The sequence below is a fragment of the Myotis davidii genome, unplaced genomic scaffold, assembly GCF_000327345.1.
Source record: "Myotis davidii unplaced genomic scaffold, ASM32734v1 scaffold91, whole genome shotgun sequence".
In the NCBI taxonomy this organism is placed as follows: Eukaryota; Metazoa; Chordata; class Mammalia; order Chiroptera; family Vespertilionidae; genus Myotis; species Myotis davidii.
Genome location: NW_006283139.1, coordinates 801,550 through 815,497, shown reverse-complemented (window position 1 = coordinate 815,497; position 13,948 = coordinate 801,550). Strand labels below are relative to the sequence as shown.

Below are 13,948 nucleotides of genomic sequence, written 5' to 3'. Positions count from 1 at the left end.
CTGGATGTGGACCCAGGACAACTAAATGTGTTTGCCCTCATCCTACCTCTCCTAAGGTGTCTTTGGCTAGTCACTGAACGCGTTTCTGCCCTTCTGTCTCCTCACTCATAAAGTGGATCTAATCATTGCTCCTCGTCCTCCCTGCCTCAGAGGATTCTAGAATCAAATATATTCGAGAATCATATGTACTTATATAAATGCTCTGTAAATTATAAAAGTGTACTATCATAAGAAGTGATAATTATTATGTTTAATTCAATATACACCTAACAACAATAGCAGTAACCGCAATTGTTTTTTTGCCACCCATTATGTACAGGCATTCCACTAAAGGATGTAGTCCTTACAACAACCTACTAAAAGAAATGAATCCCCATTTTATAGATGTATAAGCAGGCTCAAATTTGAGTAAACTTTCTAAGGTGTCACACCTAGCAAGTTGAGCGTTCCAGAGCCCATGCTTTTAACCATCACACATACCACCAGACAAATGGATGAAACTAAAATCTCTTCTTGTGCTTTAACCATGCAGCAACCCCATGCAAGCCACTTTTTTGTGTGTGTGTGTGTGTGTGTGTAATTTTGAATTATGAGTTTAAAAGTATGAGTTATTTTGGGTTGGACAAGGACCTTCACAAATTAAGAGTCTTGGAAAATAGTGAAGTTCTGTAAATGGGTCCAGAAATAATCAGACTTGTATTACTAGATGGTTTTATAGGGTAAAAGGAATGAACAAATGTGTAACTGGCCTGGACACTGGAGACTGAGGGTCAAGTCTCCATTCTGTCCTATGTGCTCTCAAGGAGGATATTTTGGTAATAATCCAAAACAACTTTGGTCTATACTTGGTTCCCCGGTTCTACTATTATCTAGTAATAGATTATTGTGAAAGTGGGTTTTGCCTGTAAAATGGTGCAATTAAACTATTTGGCCTCTAAAATCTCTCCCTTTAAGAATCTATGAGATTGACTTGTGCCTACTATAGAGGCTCATCTGCCTTGTCCAGGACCATATCACACATCAGTTACAGGACAGGATCCTGCTACCTGCCTCTGGTCCTCAATCAAATGTCCAATCTCCCCTACAACAGCTTCTATAGAGAAGCAAAATGTGAAAAAGGCTGAAGGATGTACAGTTGTTTCTCCAGGACATGTGAAAAATGCATTAAGGGCTATTTAAAGGAAATTCTCAAATGTACTTGAGTTTCATTGGGAGCAGAAAGATGAGGACATAGGTTGACAACTATATCCTCCTGGTCCTCAATCAAATGTCCAATCTCCCCTACAACAGCTTCTATAGAGAAGCAAAATGTGAAAAAGGCTGAAGGATGTACAGTTGTTTCTCCAGGACATGTGAAAAATGCATTAAGGGCTATTTAAAGGAAATTCTCAAATGTACTTGAGTTTCATTGGGAGCGGAAAGATGAGGACATAGGTTGACAACTATAATATGAAAGTTTACAGACAAGGCGGGGGCGGGGGGCAGAGTAGAGAAACGACTGTCTAGGCCAGTGATGGCAAACCTTTTGAGCTCGGCATGTCAGCATTTTGAAAAACCTTAACTCTGGTGCCGTGTCACAGATAGAAATTTTTTGATATTTGTAACCATAGTAAAACAAAAACTTATATTTTTGATATTTATGTTATATATTTAAATGCCATTTAACAAAGAAAAATCAACCAAAAAATAGTGTCATAGGTTCGCCATCACTGCCCTAGGCATTCTATTCTCACCAGGATAGCCAGAGTGGTCCCTCTAAGATCTAAGTCAGGTCATGTTATTCTCTTGCTCAGAATCCTTCAATGGTTCCCATCTCACCAATGTGATCCTCAGGCCACACGTGCCATTCTCTCTGCCTAGTACACACTTTCCTTAATACCTTTATGGCTTGTTTTCTCCAAGTCTCTTCTCAAATGTCACCCAGTGACCACCCTTCATAAAACCCACACCCATCCTGTGTTCTATCTCCTTTCCCTGCCTTGGTTTCTCCATGGCACATTAACTGGCATATTATATCTGTTTGTTCTCTGTCTCCCACCAAAGGAATGTATAGTTTTGAAGGACAGAAACTTTGTTCAGCTCTATATTCAGGGCACCTCCAAGAGTGGGGTCTGTGGTGAGCATTCAACAAATATTTGATAAATGAATGGCCAAGATCAAATAACCATTTTTAAAAATCATACTAAATTATTTCTAATTAAGAAAACAAAACTAGCTTACCTTATGGGTTGATTAACTAGATAAACTAGATAAACCTATAATAGGTAAATCAATTTTGTCTCATAAGTTGTTTCTATAGTCTCTTCACCCCTTTATTTTCCAGCTATGAAAAATAATCTTTGCAATTTTGATAATATTCTTGACTTCTTTACCAAGTTCTATTTACATTAATTAATTGTATAAAGATAAACTTCATCGCAGCAGGATAAGGCAGGAAAATACTTCTGTGGAACCTACTAAGGGCCAGATCTATGCAAGTGCTTTATAGTTGGGGTAATACTTGTCCCCACACACAGATAAGGAAACTGAAGGTTAGAGAAGGAAATTAGCATAACAATAACCCCCCAATATTTTAGCAACAGGTCCCCAAACTTTATTGCTTCAAGCACTCTCATTGCCTCAATAATTTTTTATGGCAACTTTAGGCTAAATAAACAACACCAAAATAACTCACAAACCTAATAATACTATTGATTTAAGCAATAAAAAACGAATGTAGTGAATCGGACCTAACAACTTAGTGCCTGGTACATATTGTATGACTTCTCAGACCTTGGAATACAATTGAACATCTATTGAGCTTGCTTTCTATCACCAACTACCAGAAACCCAGTATCACAATTATATGATGTCATCCAAAGAAATGAACAAATCTGATGTTTAAACTGTGAACTACCTTCAGTTAATATTTCATACATTATCTGAGAGATTTCCATGTGTTTCCCTGGACATTTAAATGCCTTGCAATGATCCAGGGTACATTATGCATAGTTTGGGAGATATAAAGTTAATCTATAGTCCTGTATCTGACCCCTGGCCCAGGCCCTGTTGTTTCACACATATCCAAATTAATGGGTTCCATTCACAAAAGTTGAGCATGTAATTTTCATTATAGATTATTTTCATGGTCATTCTTATATGAAGCACCTACTTTTCACTAATACAGATATCCTGACACCAGGATATCATCATCACCTTCTACCCTACTCACTTATTTTAATGTCCAATATTAAATGTTTAACTCTTTTTGTCTTACATATACATGTGCTCCTCACTATTTGTAGATTATTTACTTGTGAATTTTTCCACTCAAAGTTTCTTTGCATTCCCAAGTCAGTCCCTGTGTAGTTATTCACAGACATCCACAATATGGCACAAAACTGTGGTCACCCAAAGCGCATATATCTGGCTGAGGTCGCACAACACAATGCTGTGTCTTCTTGTGTTGTGTTCCAGCTCTTATGCTGGAAACAAGTGTCCTTTCTTCAGTCTACTTAGCGCCTTTTTTTTTTCTTAAAATGGCTTCTGAGCAAAGTGCTACAATGCTGTCAAGTGTTCCTAAGGTTGTGATGCTCCTTATGGAGAAAATGCATTTGTTAGATAAGCTCCCTTCAGGTACAAGACATCATGCATTTGCTGGGAGTTCAATGTTAATGAATCAACAGCCTATATTAAATAAAGTGCCTTTAAACAAAACCACACATAAAACCAGATTGTGTATTTGATCAGTTGATAAAAATATCACAGGAACCTAAGCCTGAATTTCTTGGAGGAACAAGTTTCAGTATTCTCTACTACAGTGTTCACAGAACCATTGCATAATACACGGCTGCAAATAATAATCAAATGCATGCTGGTGTGCCAGACTTTCTTATTCCCTTCTTAAATGACCATGCTGGAGTCACAGAAAATGCCTATGTAGCTTATAGATCAGGCAGAACATACCTCAGCAAGAAGCAAAAAAAAACAGTCTCATGGCCCAGCTGGTGTGGCTAAGTGGTTGAGCATCGACCTATGAACCAGGAGGTCGTGGTTCAATTCCTGGTCAGGGCATATGCCCTGGTTGCAGGCTCGATCCCCAGTGTGAGGCATGCAGGAGGCAGACAACCAATGATTCTCTCTCATCATTGATGTTTCTATCCCTTCTCTCCTTCTCTGAAGTCAATAATATATATATATTTAAAAATTAATAATTAAAAAACACAACAAACTCATGGAAGAGAAGCAGAGTAGACCTTTTCAAAAAAAAAAACATACATTTTTATTGATGTATGTATTGATGATTGTAAGGGTGACCAATGGTGAGGTTGGGATACAGGAAGGGCACGTTTTGTTTATTTCAGACTATTGTCTGGAGCTGGCCTAGAATGCTATCAATGTGAAATATGTATTGATTGCCAAAAGGCAAAGTATGGAGAAATGACCCTTCAAGACCCTTTCTGCATTTAGTTGTTTTTTGTTTTTTTCGTGTGTGTGTGTGTGTGTGTGTGTGTGTGTGTGTTTTGGGGGGGGCATACATTTCTTTTTCAAAGTATAATCAACACTTTGGGAGAGAAGGAGGCATGGCCAGTTTTTCTGGGAAGGGACCAGCTCTACTTGTCTTACTGTCTTTCTTCCTGACTAAGTGCAATGAAATCTTTTCCAAGCAGACTTCATCATTATACTCAAAAGCAACCCAGGAAATTAAGTGCAAAAGGAAGCCATTTGGGTGCTAAATGGAGGAGGCATTTAAAAATAACAATTTGTACATGCTGTACATTTCTCTCTTCCTAAGTTTTACGTGGTGTGAAATCCATCTGATCAAATCACTGGAAATGTCGAGATGGCGGAATGACACTTGATGCAACAAAGATATGGCATTTTATCGGAAATTGTGTTTTTTTACAGATCATCAATGTATAAATGAATGATGGCTATAAACTTCCTCCGTCTCTCAGATGAATGGTTGTCACAGAAGCGTGAAGGCTAACAAAGCAGAAAAATGGCAAAAGAGGGAACATGCCTTGAGGATTATAGTGGCATTTAGTGCCAAATGCTTTGAAAACATAACTCTCATGGTCTATTACTTTATTTTACATGTTAGTATGTAATGAGAAAAAATGATCTAATTTGTTACAGTCTTAAAAGGCTGCCTATCCTTTCTTCCCTTCTCCTCTAACTCTCCTATATTTTCTCCCTGGCACCTTCCTATCTGCCTAGGTACCTGTCCCCCAGACCCCCAAAACACACCCTACACCAATAGTAGTAAGCACTGTGCTAGACAATGCACCACAGAGGAGGGGAAAGAAAAAGACAGCCATTGCTTCCCAAACTTTCACAGTCTTAAGAATGTAAGAAACCTGTAAGTAAATAGCATAATATATACTATCACAGGCAAAACAGTTAGAGGTAGGTAAAGGATAGGGTCAGTATTTTTTTGAGGGAGAAAATTTGGGGAAGGAAGACTTGAGCCAGGTCTTGAAAGACGGTAAGGTGGAACTGCCTTATGACCAGAGATTCCACTTCTAGGAATTTATCCAAAGAAACCTGAAACACGAATTCGAAAGAATATATGCACTCTTATGTTCATTGCAGCATAATTTACAATAGCCAAGATTTGGAAGCAGCCCAAGTGTCTGTCAGTAGATGAGCAGACAAAAAAGCTGTGGTACATTTGCACAATGGAATATTACTCAGCCATAAAAAGAGGGAAATCTTACCCTTTCTGACAGCATGGATGGACCTGGTGAGTGTAATGCTAAGTGAAATTAGACTAAGTGAAATTCATATGTGGAATCTAATAAATAAAATAAACTGACAAAGTAGAGACAGACTCATAGATACAGAGAACAGACTGACAGCTGTCAGGGGGGAGGATTGTGGAAGCTAAGTGAGATGAATGAAAAAATTAAGCAAAGAAAAATAATAAAGATCCATGAACATTGCCAACAGTGTGGTGGTTGCCATAATGTAAAGAAGGGATAAATGGAAGAAGACTCAACTTGTGGTGGTAAACACACAATTCAATATACAGATGATGTATTATGGAATTGTGTACCTGCAATTATATAATGCTATTAAGCACTGTCACCCCAATAAAATCAATTAAAAAAATAAAGCCAGACTGCAAACACCTAGAGAGCAAAACCAAAAAGAAAAAGAAAAAGAAAGATGGTAAGAGTTGTTATTTGTGCCCCAAAGGGAAAAAGTTTGGTAGATGTTTCAGGAGAAGCATGGATGTCAATAAGAGGGAGGAGAGACCCTTTGTGGTGATGCTCCCCTCCATCTGCTCAGCCCACCCTGGAAGCACCATGCTGTCCTTTGCATTCTACAGTGGAAGAGGATGGACACATGCTGATTGAATGACTTTGGAGATACCAGAGTTTGGGGGACAATGCCTCTGTGAAATCCTGGAAGGACTAGGTAAATGCATTATCCAGAGAGAACAATACTACTACATTGCAGATACTTTATGAAACATCCGAATGATCACATACTAGAAAATGAATTATTTAGTTATTGTTTTGCCATGTTGAGGGATGTTGGTTTAGATGCTCAGTGGTCATCCAACAGAAAGATTTTCAGAATGCACACAGCAAAGAGCTTGTGGTTTCATTGAGCAGCCCAGAGACAATAGTAGAGGTTGAGAGTGAGGATAGAGTCAAGGGCTACTTGTCCAATATGTTGGAGCTACTGAGCACTTCGAGTGTGGCTAGTGTCACATGTTGAAATGATAAAGTTTTGGATACAGTAGGCTGAATAAAATATATTATTAAAATTTATTTCAATTGGTTCTTTTTGCTTTTTTTAATGTGTCTACTAGAAATTACAAATGTGGCTTACATTTTATTTCTATTGGGCAACATGTTCATCATTTCTGTTTTTGCATATTTAAGTTTATTTTAAGAAAAAGTTCTGTGGCTAAAAAATGTTTTAAAACTACTACGTCAAACTGTTAATGCAGTAGGGAGAAAAAATAGCTCATCTTACAATGGAGTATTATACAGCAGTTAAATGAAATGAGGTAAGTTATGTTTTTTAATAGAGAAATACAAAGAGTCACTGAGGGTTAAATTCAATTGCAAATAATACTTAGGAGTTTTAAAATCTATTGTACAGTGTGAGTACCTGACACTGAATTTATTCTCATTTTAGTGATTAATTATTGTACATTTTCCATATGACCAACTATAAACCTATTGTTGTCCCTCCCTGGATGTTTCCTTGCATGGATCTATATATAATTACCCTTTGGAAGGCTCACACCAACCTGACAACAGCAAACGGAGGATGGGAAGATAGGAGGGTAGGTGATAGGGGGAGGTTCACTGAAAGGTTATATAGCCTTATTGGCAATGTCTTGATTACTTGTGACAAGGAGAATGTAGCTGTGTATCACTTTCTTGTAACTATTATCACTATCAGCTAGGTAATCTTCACTTCTTTCCATCCCATGGCTTCAAGATCCTGATGGGAAAATAATGTTAGCAAGAAAAACATGGAGAATCTCAGGAGCAAAACTAAGTTGAAACCCAATTTAGGAAACAATGTAGGCCAGAAGCAGGCAGGCATCATTCTTCAGGACACTCATCACTAACTGAGGCTTGCTGGGGTCCGTCAGCTCTTTATAAGTGAGAAGTTACCAACGTCTGAGTAAATGAGGAGCCAAACAGCTTGATAAGATATTTGGCTAAGTAATTAAAAATAAAATGGTGAGTTCTCTGGAGTCTACTAGAAGGTCTGATAAGCTCTGAGCCACAGAGGACTTACATACCCTGATCATCAGCACAGCCTTTCTGATGTCCCGAACGCCGTCATACACCAGGCGAGAGGCATCGATGAACTCATTCTCCTCAAACGGTTGAGGGACGTTGGCACTCAGGGCTTCAATGGCAACCTCCACTTGTTCAGCAAAGCGTGGCATCACTGGGTAAACAAAATGGAAAGCAGGGCATTTTAGACAATCCTTCTCATGATCCCTTGTACTAGCCCTTGGGTGTGGCTCTGAGCATTCCAACGGTTCAGTGGAGCCGCATGTCCACCTGTCCAGTCTGGGTAAACCCAGTTTAGTGGTCTTTGTGCTATTTACTCCATGAATGGTGATTGTAGTCAATGGAACAAGCTTTTGAAACCTGCCCCAGGTTACGTGTTAGAACGTGAAGTATAGATTTCATGTTATCCTAACATGAGCTGGGTTCTACTTCTGCTAGTTACTAGTTGTGAAACCTTGGCTAAGTTTTCTTAACCCTTCTAATCCTGTGTCTAAAATTTTAATAATAAGCATGGCTGGTATTGCTCAGTGGTTCAGCACTGACATATGAACCAGGAGATCAGGGTTCAATTCCTGGTCAGGGCACATGCCTGGGTTTGGGCTTGACCCCCAGTAGGGGGTATGCAGGAGGCAGCCTATTGATGATTCTCTCTCATCATTGATGTTTCTCTCGCTCTCTCTCTCTCTCTCTCTCTCTCTCTCAAATCAATAAAAATATATTTGATCCTTCCTTAGGATTCAATAGGGTAATGCATATAAATGTATTAGATGGTCCATAGAAAACCTCCAGAAATATATAACAAATTTCAGATGTTAAAGTCATAACTGGTGAGTAGCAGACCTTAACTTACATGATCTCATCATAAAGTATGAATGAAAAGATCCCAACCTTTCTACTTTTACCTTAAATGCAGGACTCGGGGTGTTGAAGGTAGGTGGGAGGACTGTGTTAGAGGAGAGAGGGAAATCCCAAGAGACCCCAGCAGCAAGCCCATGCAGACCAGTGGGCTCACCGATGAACTTGATCATTCCATCTTACCAGGACCACCTTGGTGTGAAAGAAGATGCATATATACTTTTCTTTAAACTAGGACACATACATAGCCACAGGAGTTTGTGTAAACTCAACTCAGTGGAATGTCTGGAATACTTAAGAAAATGATGCTGCTTCACTGATTCTCAAAAACTAATTGGATTTGCTCAGCTGTTATCTTGTAACAATCAATTCATACGGCAAAAGAAAGCCAAGAGCACAATTCATTTTATTTACAAGGACAATAAAATAGAAACATACTCCATCTCTTCCCATTTCTGAACTTCCATGCCTGATTCGTCTTTATACTCATTTCCATCCTCTGTGGATATTTTAACATCCATTTGAATCCCTAGTGTAAGAACCTCTGATAAATTACCTTATTGTCTAGGGTCAGAGTATTCAGGATAGAACATTCCTAGAAAAATGTATTTCTACTAGGAAAAGTCAAAGTTTTTTTTTTTTTTAAAGAGGGTTAAAGGAAAACAGAACAATCATTCTTTCAAATGAAAGTATCAAAACCAAAGCATGCATTGGGTGAATTTCCTTTCATGAGTGAACTGGTTCTCTGTACTATTTGAATTTTTCATTTGGGCTTTTGAACTGCATTTATATAAGAGGAATTTGGGGGATTTTGAGCTGCACTGCCTCAAATATGAATCCAATAAAAATACATTTCTAAAACCACCACATTCAACTCAGGCCAGTTCAACCACCCTTTTTTGTTGGGAACAAACTCTTTCACACTAAAAATTCTAGGTAATTGAAACTGAATACCTTAAGCACGATGAAAACATTTATTGTAGGTATTGGGTATTTTCATATGAGTACTTTCCTTTAAATTAAATTTTAAAATGCCCTTCTTTCTTGAACTGAAAATCCTGAATAATACTAAGTCCTTTCTATGTTATGTGTAAATTGCCATCATGACCATCAACAATTTTACATATTTATATGATACCATCAGTTGCACTAGGCTGCATACATTTGTGTCCCTGTTGTATAATTGATAGAGGATCAGTAATCCTACGTGTAGATAAGATAAACACTCCTACAAATCAATAAGGAAACTGTAGATAAATAGACAAATGTTAGAACAGGCAATTCAGAGAAAAGGAAATCCTATATTATAAAGAAATGCATAATCAGATGCTTGATTTCACTAACAATTGGAAAAATGTTAACAATATAAACATGAGATATCATCACATACCTGTTGGGAGGAAAAAAACAGATTAAAACCTAATATCCACTTTGTTGAACATGTAGACAAAAGGGAAGCCTTCTACTATAAATTAAGGGAAAACAGGTATACATCATTTTGCCAAACATGGTGACAAAAGTCTAATAAACCAATCTGGTCCCAACCAATGAGTTGGGACATTATCTAGAGCATGGCCAAATGTTGATTTGTAAAGAGATACTGAGTAGGAGGGTTGAGTACACTGGAGTTACAGGAATGTCTTTGCGTCTCTCTGGTTACAGTTGTGTCTTCTTTATAGGTTGTATATTCTAAGAGTTAATTAGAATATTTATATAAAACCTGGGAATAAGCCCTAGCTGGTTTGACTCAGTGGATAGAGTGTCAGCCTGCAGACTGAAGGGTCCCGGGTTCAGTTCTAGTCAAGGGCACATGTCTGGGTTGCAGGCTCAATACCCAATAGCGGGCATGCAGGAGGCAGCCAATCAATGCCTCTCTCTTATCATTAATGTTTCTCTCTCTCCCTCTCTCTTCCTCTCTGATATCAATAAAAATATATTTTCAAAAAAAGTAAAAATAAAACCTGGGAATAAGAATAACTGAGGGCTCTATGAACAGGCTCTATCCAAGTTCTATTCTGAGTCTTGAACTCAGGAGGGAACCACAGAGAGCCGCTCACTCCAGTTCATGGGCAGTACACCCGGGTGGGTCAAAATGGACTTAGGGATGCTAATCAAGGGACAATCAATATATTAAAGTGAGTGAGTCCAGAGGTCAAAGTTTCAACTGGGAAAGGCAAACTGAAAAGAGATATCACTTGTGAGAATTTGTAAAATGCACAAGAGTACTGTGTTTAATTTAAAGCAATATGCATTTTTATCTCCCATGTTTTGAAAGGATATATATATATATAACTTTCAGTAGATAAAGTGGTTACCTTTGAGAGGGAAAGGAGAGGCATGTTATTAAGTGGAGATCCTAAAGAGGCCTCAAGTGTATCTTAACTCTAAGAAAAGTATAATATGAATCAGATATGGCAAAATGCTAATATTTGTTACACCTCAGGGTGGAAGGAGGTTGTTGGATTTATTAGTCTCTGTTCCTTTTGTATCTTTGAATCTTTTCATAATTCAAATATTTAAAAAGCGATCAACATGTTATCCTCAAGGCTATACTTCTTAGAGAATAAGGCTCTGAGAAAATAAAGTTCCAGCTCATGGCTCAGAACACAATCAAAATTAATTTGGTAACAGTATTAAGTGAGGAATTCCCTCACAACTTGTGACTGTGATCAAATGCTTAATATTCAACCTGAATAACTGCCAACCTGAATAACTCAACTGCTTAATATTCAACCTGAATAACTCAACTGTTGGAACGTTGAGTTAGGGAAAAACCCACCTCCTAGAGCTCAGTGCCCATGCACATGTCTCTATTTGCATGAAGAACTTCGCTAGAGTCTGAAAGGGTGAGCAGGGGTTGTGTGTTACATTGTTTTTTTGGTTGCAAGGTCACCCTAAAGAAGAGTTGGGGAGAAGGAAAATGCAGGAGGTGACCTGCTATCTTTGCACCTGCCTCTGGGCCTGATTCTGCCCAAAGGAGAGAATGGAAAGCTAACTAAAATCTAAAGGGACCATTTCCATAACGGATGCTCCAGGGCCCAAAATATGCCCAGTGCTGCTCTGAAACTTAAGTTTGGAGAAGTGCATTCTGTTTGCTCCAGCACGGAGAGCAGAAATGCTCAAGGGAGATGTGGTCTTGGTAAAAACAACCGTGTTGATGGTATGGCATTGTGGAAAGAGGCAGAAACAAGGCCCTTTTATAAAGAGATAGAAACAGAAAATACCATCAACTGCCCCAGGGGGGAAATGGCATAAAAGGGGATGCAAAATCCTTATTTCCAAATGGGGCCTCAGTGTACAATTTAGTGTTAATATTCCAATGGCTTTATGATACTCCACAAACTGGTAAAACCTAGAACTTGGACTCAGTTTCATTTGATTTGATTTCCTGTAACGGACGAGACATCTATTTTTCTTACAAGACAGGGTGTTTTTTTTCTGGACTTGGCCCTTAAGAAAATCTTTCTCTAAGCTCCCTTCCAAAGTGCATCCAATACTTGTTTATTTAGGGCTCGGTCAACTGCTAATGCTCTTTAACCAATGTACTTTTGCTCTCCACGTTGCTGTTCCTTTTCTGTTTTAACTTTGGTTTTAAAAGTGATAAGACAGAAAAACAAAGGTTTCTAGAACAACCCATCTTGACCTAAGTTGTTAGTTTATGAATTCTTCTAACATTTAATAGGGTCTGAAAAATCAAATACCTCCAAAGTAACACTGAGATAGAAAAAGTCTCAAACTACTTCAAATACGGGGCTGATTCTGCTTCCCACTAATTACGACAAAACAGCACTAGCGTTATGATTCGCACATTATATATTAACAGAGTTTCTGATATAGCATTATATAAATAGAAGCTTCTTCCTACCTCCTGAATTACATCCAAAAAAAAATTAGATACCACTTTACTGTTATTTATCAAAAATCCTGGAATGCTTTTAATAGCTTATGTCCTGAAAAGGGAGATCAAAGTGAGAAGTAAACTTTTAAATCCTTGCTATACTTTTGTATGCAGAGAGCACACTGGGCCACAGAAAGATGACATTGGAGGAGCAATGAAATCAGAGTTAAGTATGCATATAACAAAATCAAGGTCATCTCCTTCTAGTGTTGAGATCCTAAATCAGAGGTGAAAAAGATGTGGACTGAATCCTCCTGAGAGACTTCAGGGGTGAAGTTTCAGAGCACAGGGTGAGTCAGTGAAATGAACAGAAAAGTTTTGCTAAAGATGCAAATAGGACTGCTGACATCTATAAGAGCAAAAACCAAGGTGACCTAGAGGCCGTGGAAATAAATGCCAACCAACTCCACTGCCTCAAGTAACTATCTGAAAGGTCCACACCCAGCTTTAAACATTCCAATGATCCCCTTTAATAGAAGGGAGACTATAAAACCTCTTAATCAGGATACAAACAAACATCTGACACCTGCCTACAATCCTATCTGTCTCTTTCTCTATCTCCCCATCTAGTCCTACATATATTTAAATGCTCCAATTAGACTGAATTGCTCTTCTAATATGATATGGAGACATACCATGCTATACCTGATCATGTCCATGATCAATTTATTTTTTCATACTGAAATGTACTCCTTTCTCTTTGGCATAGCTACATTCCTCCTCATTCTTTAATATCCAGTTCAGAACTGATTGCCATTTTGTAGTCTTCCTTAATCCACAAACACCCCAAAATTATCAGTTCTTTACAATTCTATAGCATCCTAATTGTGCATTACTATAGTACTTGGAACACTAAAGTCGAGTTGTTTGACATTTCTGTATGTCTACTGTTTCATATAGGAGTCTCCATTAGGCAGAGATTATTGTCTCCTCATTCTTTGCATTTTGTCCCTTTATCATGCTTCTAGCACAGCTAATCTCTGCAACTGGAAGAAGAATGAGAATTAAAAAAAAGGCGGGGGGGATACAAGGAAGAACTCATTTGCCATCAAGTATTTCAGAGACAAAATGAGCTGTATTACATTTCACATACTAAATCTCTCTCTTCCTGCCCATCATTTCATATTAGTTCAGTAATCATATTAAAGAGTTTCATGAGTCATCAGCCAAGTTATTAGTGAGCATTGTAGGTTTGGTCTCTAGGGACCTTTCAGAAAGCTGAGCTCAGGATCCTTTCCGAACTGCCCGAGTAGGAGCTTTACCACTAAGCATGGAGAAACACTCATTATTGTATCCTTGACTAGTTCACCAAGGCCAAGCTAGCATATCTTTAGGCATAGGAGGCACCTGATAGTGGTGGTGCAGTCAATCCACACGCTCCCTAAGTGTGTTCCTTACAAAACTTTATTACTACAGATACAGAGTAAACAGACAAAGCCCTGTT

At 38.3% G+C, this 13,948-nt stretch overlaps 1 protein-coding gene across 1 annotated transcript in view; it reads right to left on the bottom strand.

The window, feature by feature from the left end:
* CTNNA2 (catenin alpha 2) overlaps positions 1-13,948 on the bottom strand; it is a gene marked incomplete at its 5' end in the record, with an annotated part of 880,141 nt that overhangs the window by 67,718 nt on the left and 798,475 nt on the right. Inside the window, one exon of the mRNA XM_006753455.2 lies at positions 7,754-7,905. Coding sequence (XP_006753518.2) covers positions 7,754-7,905 — 152 coding nt within the window. The remainder of the gene's footprint in view (positions 1-7,753; positions 7,906-13,948) is intronic.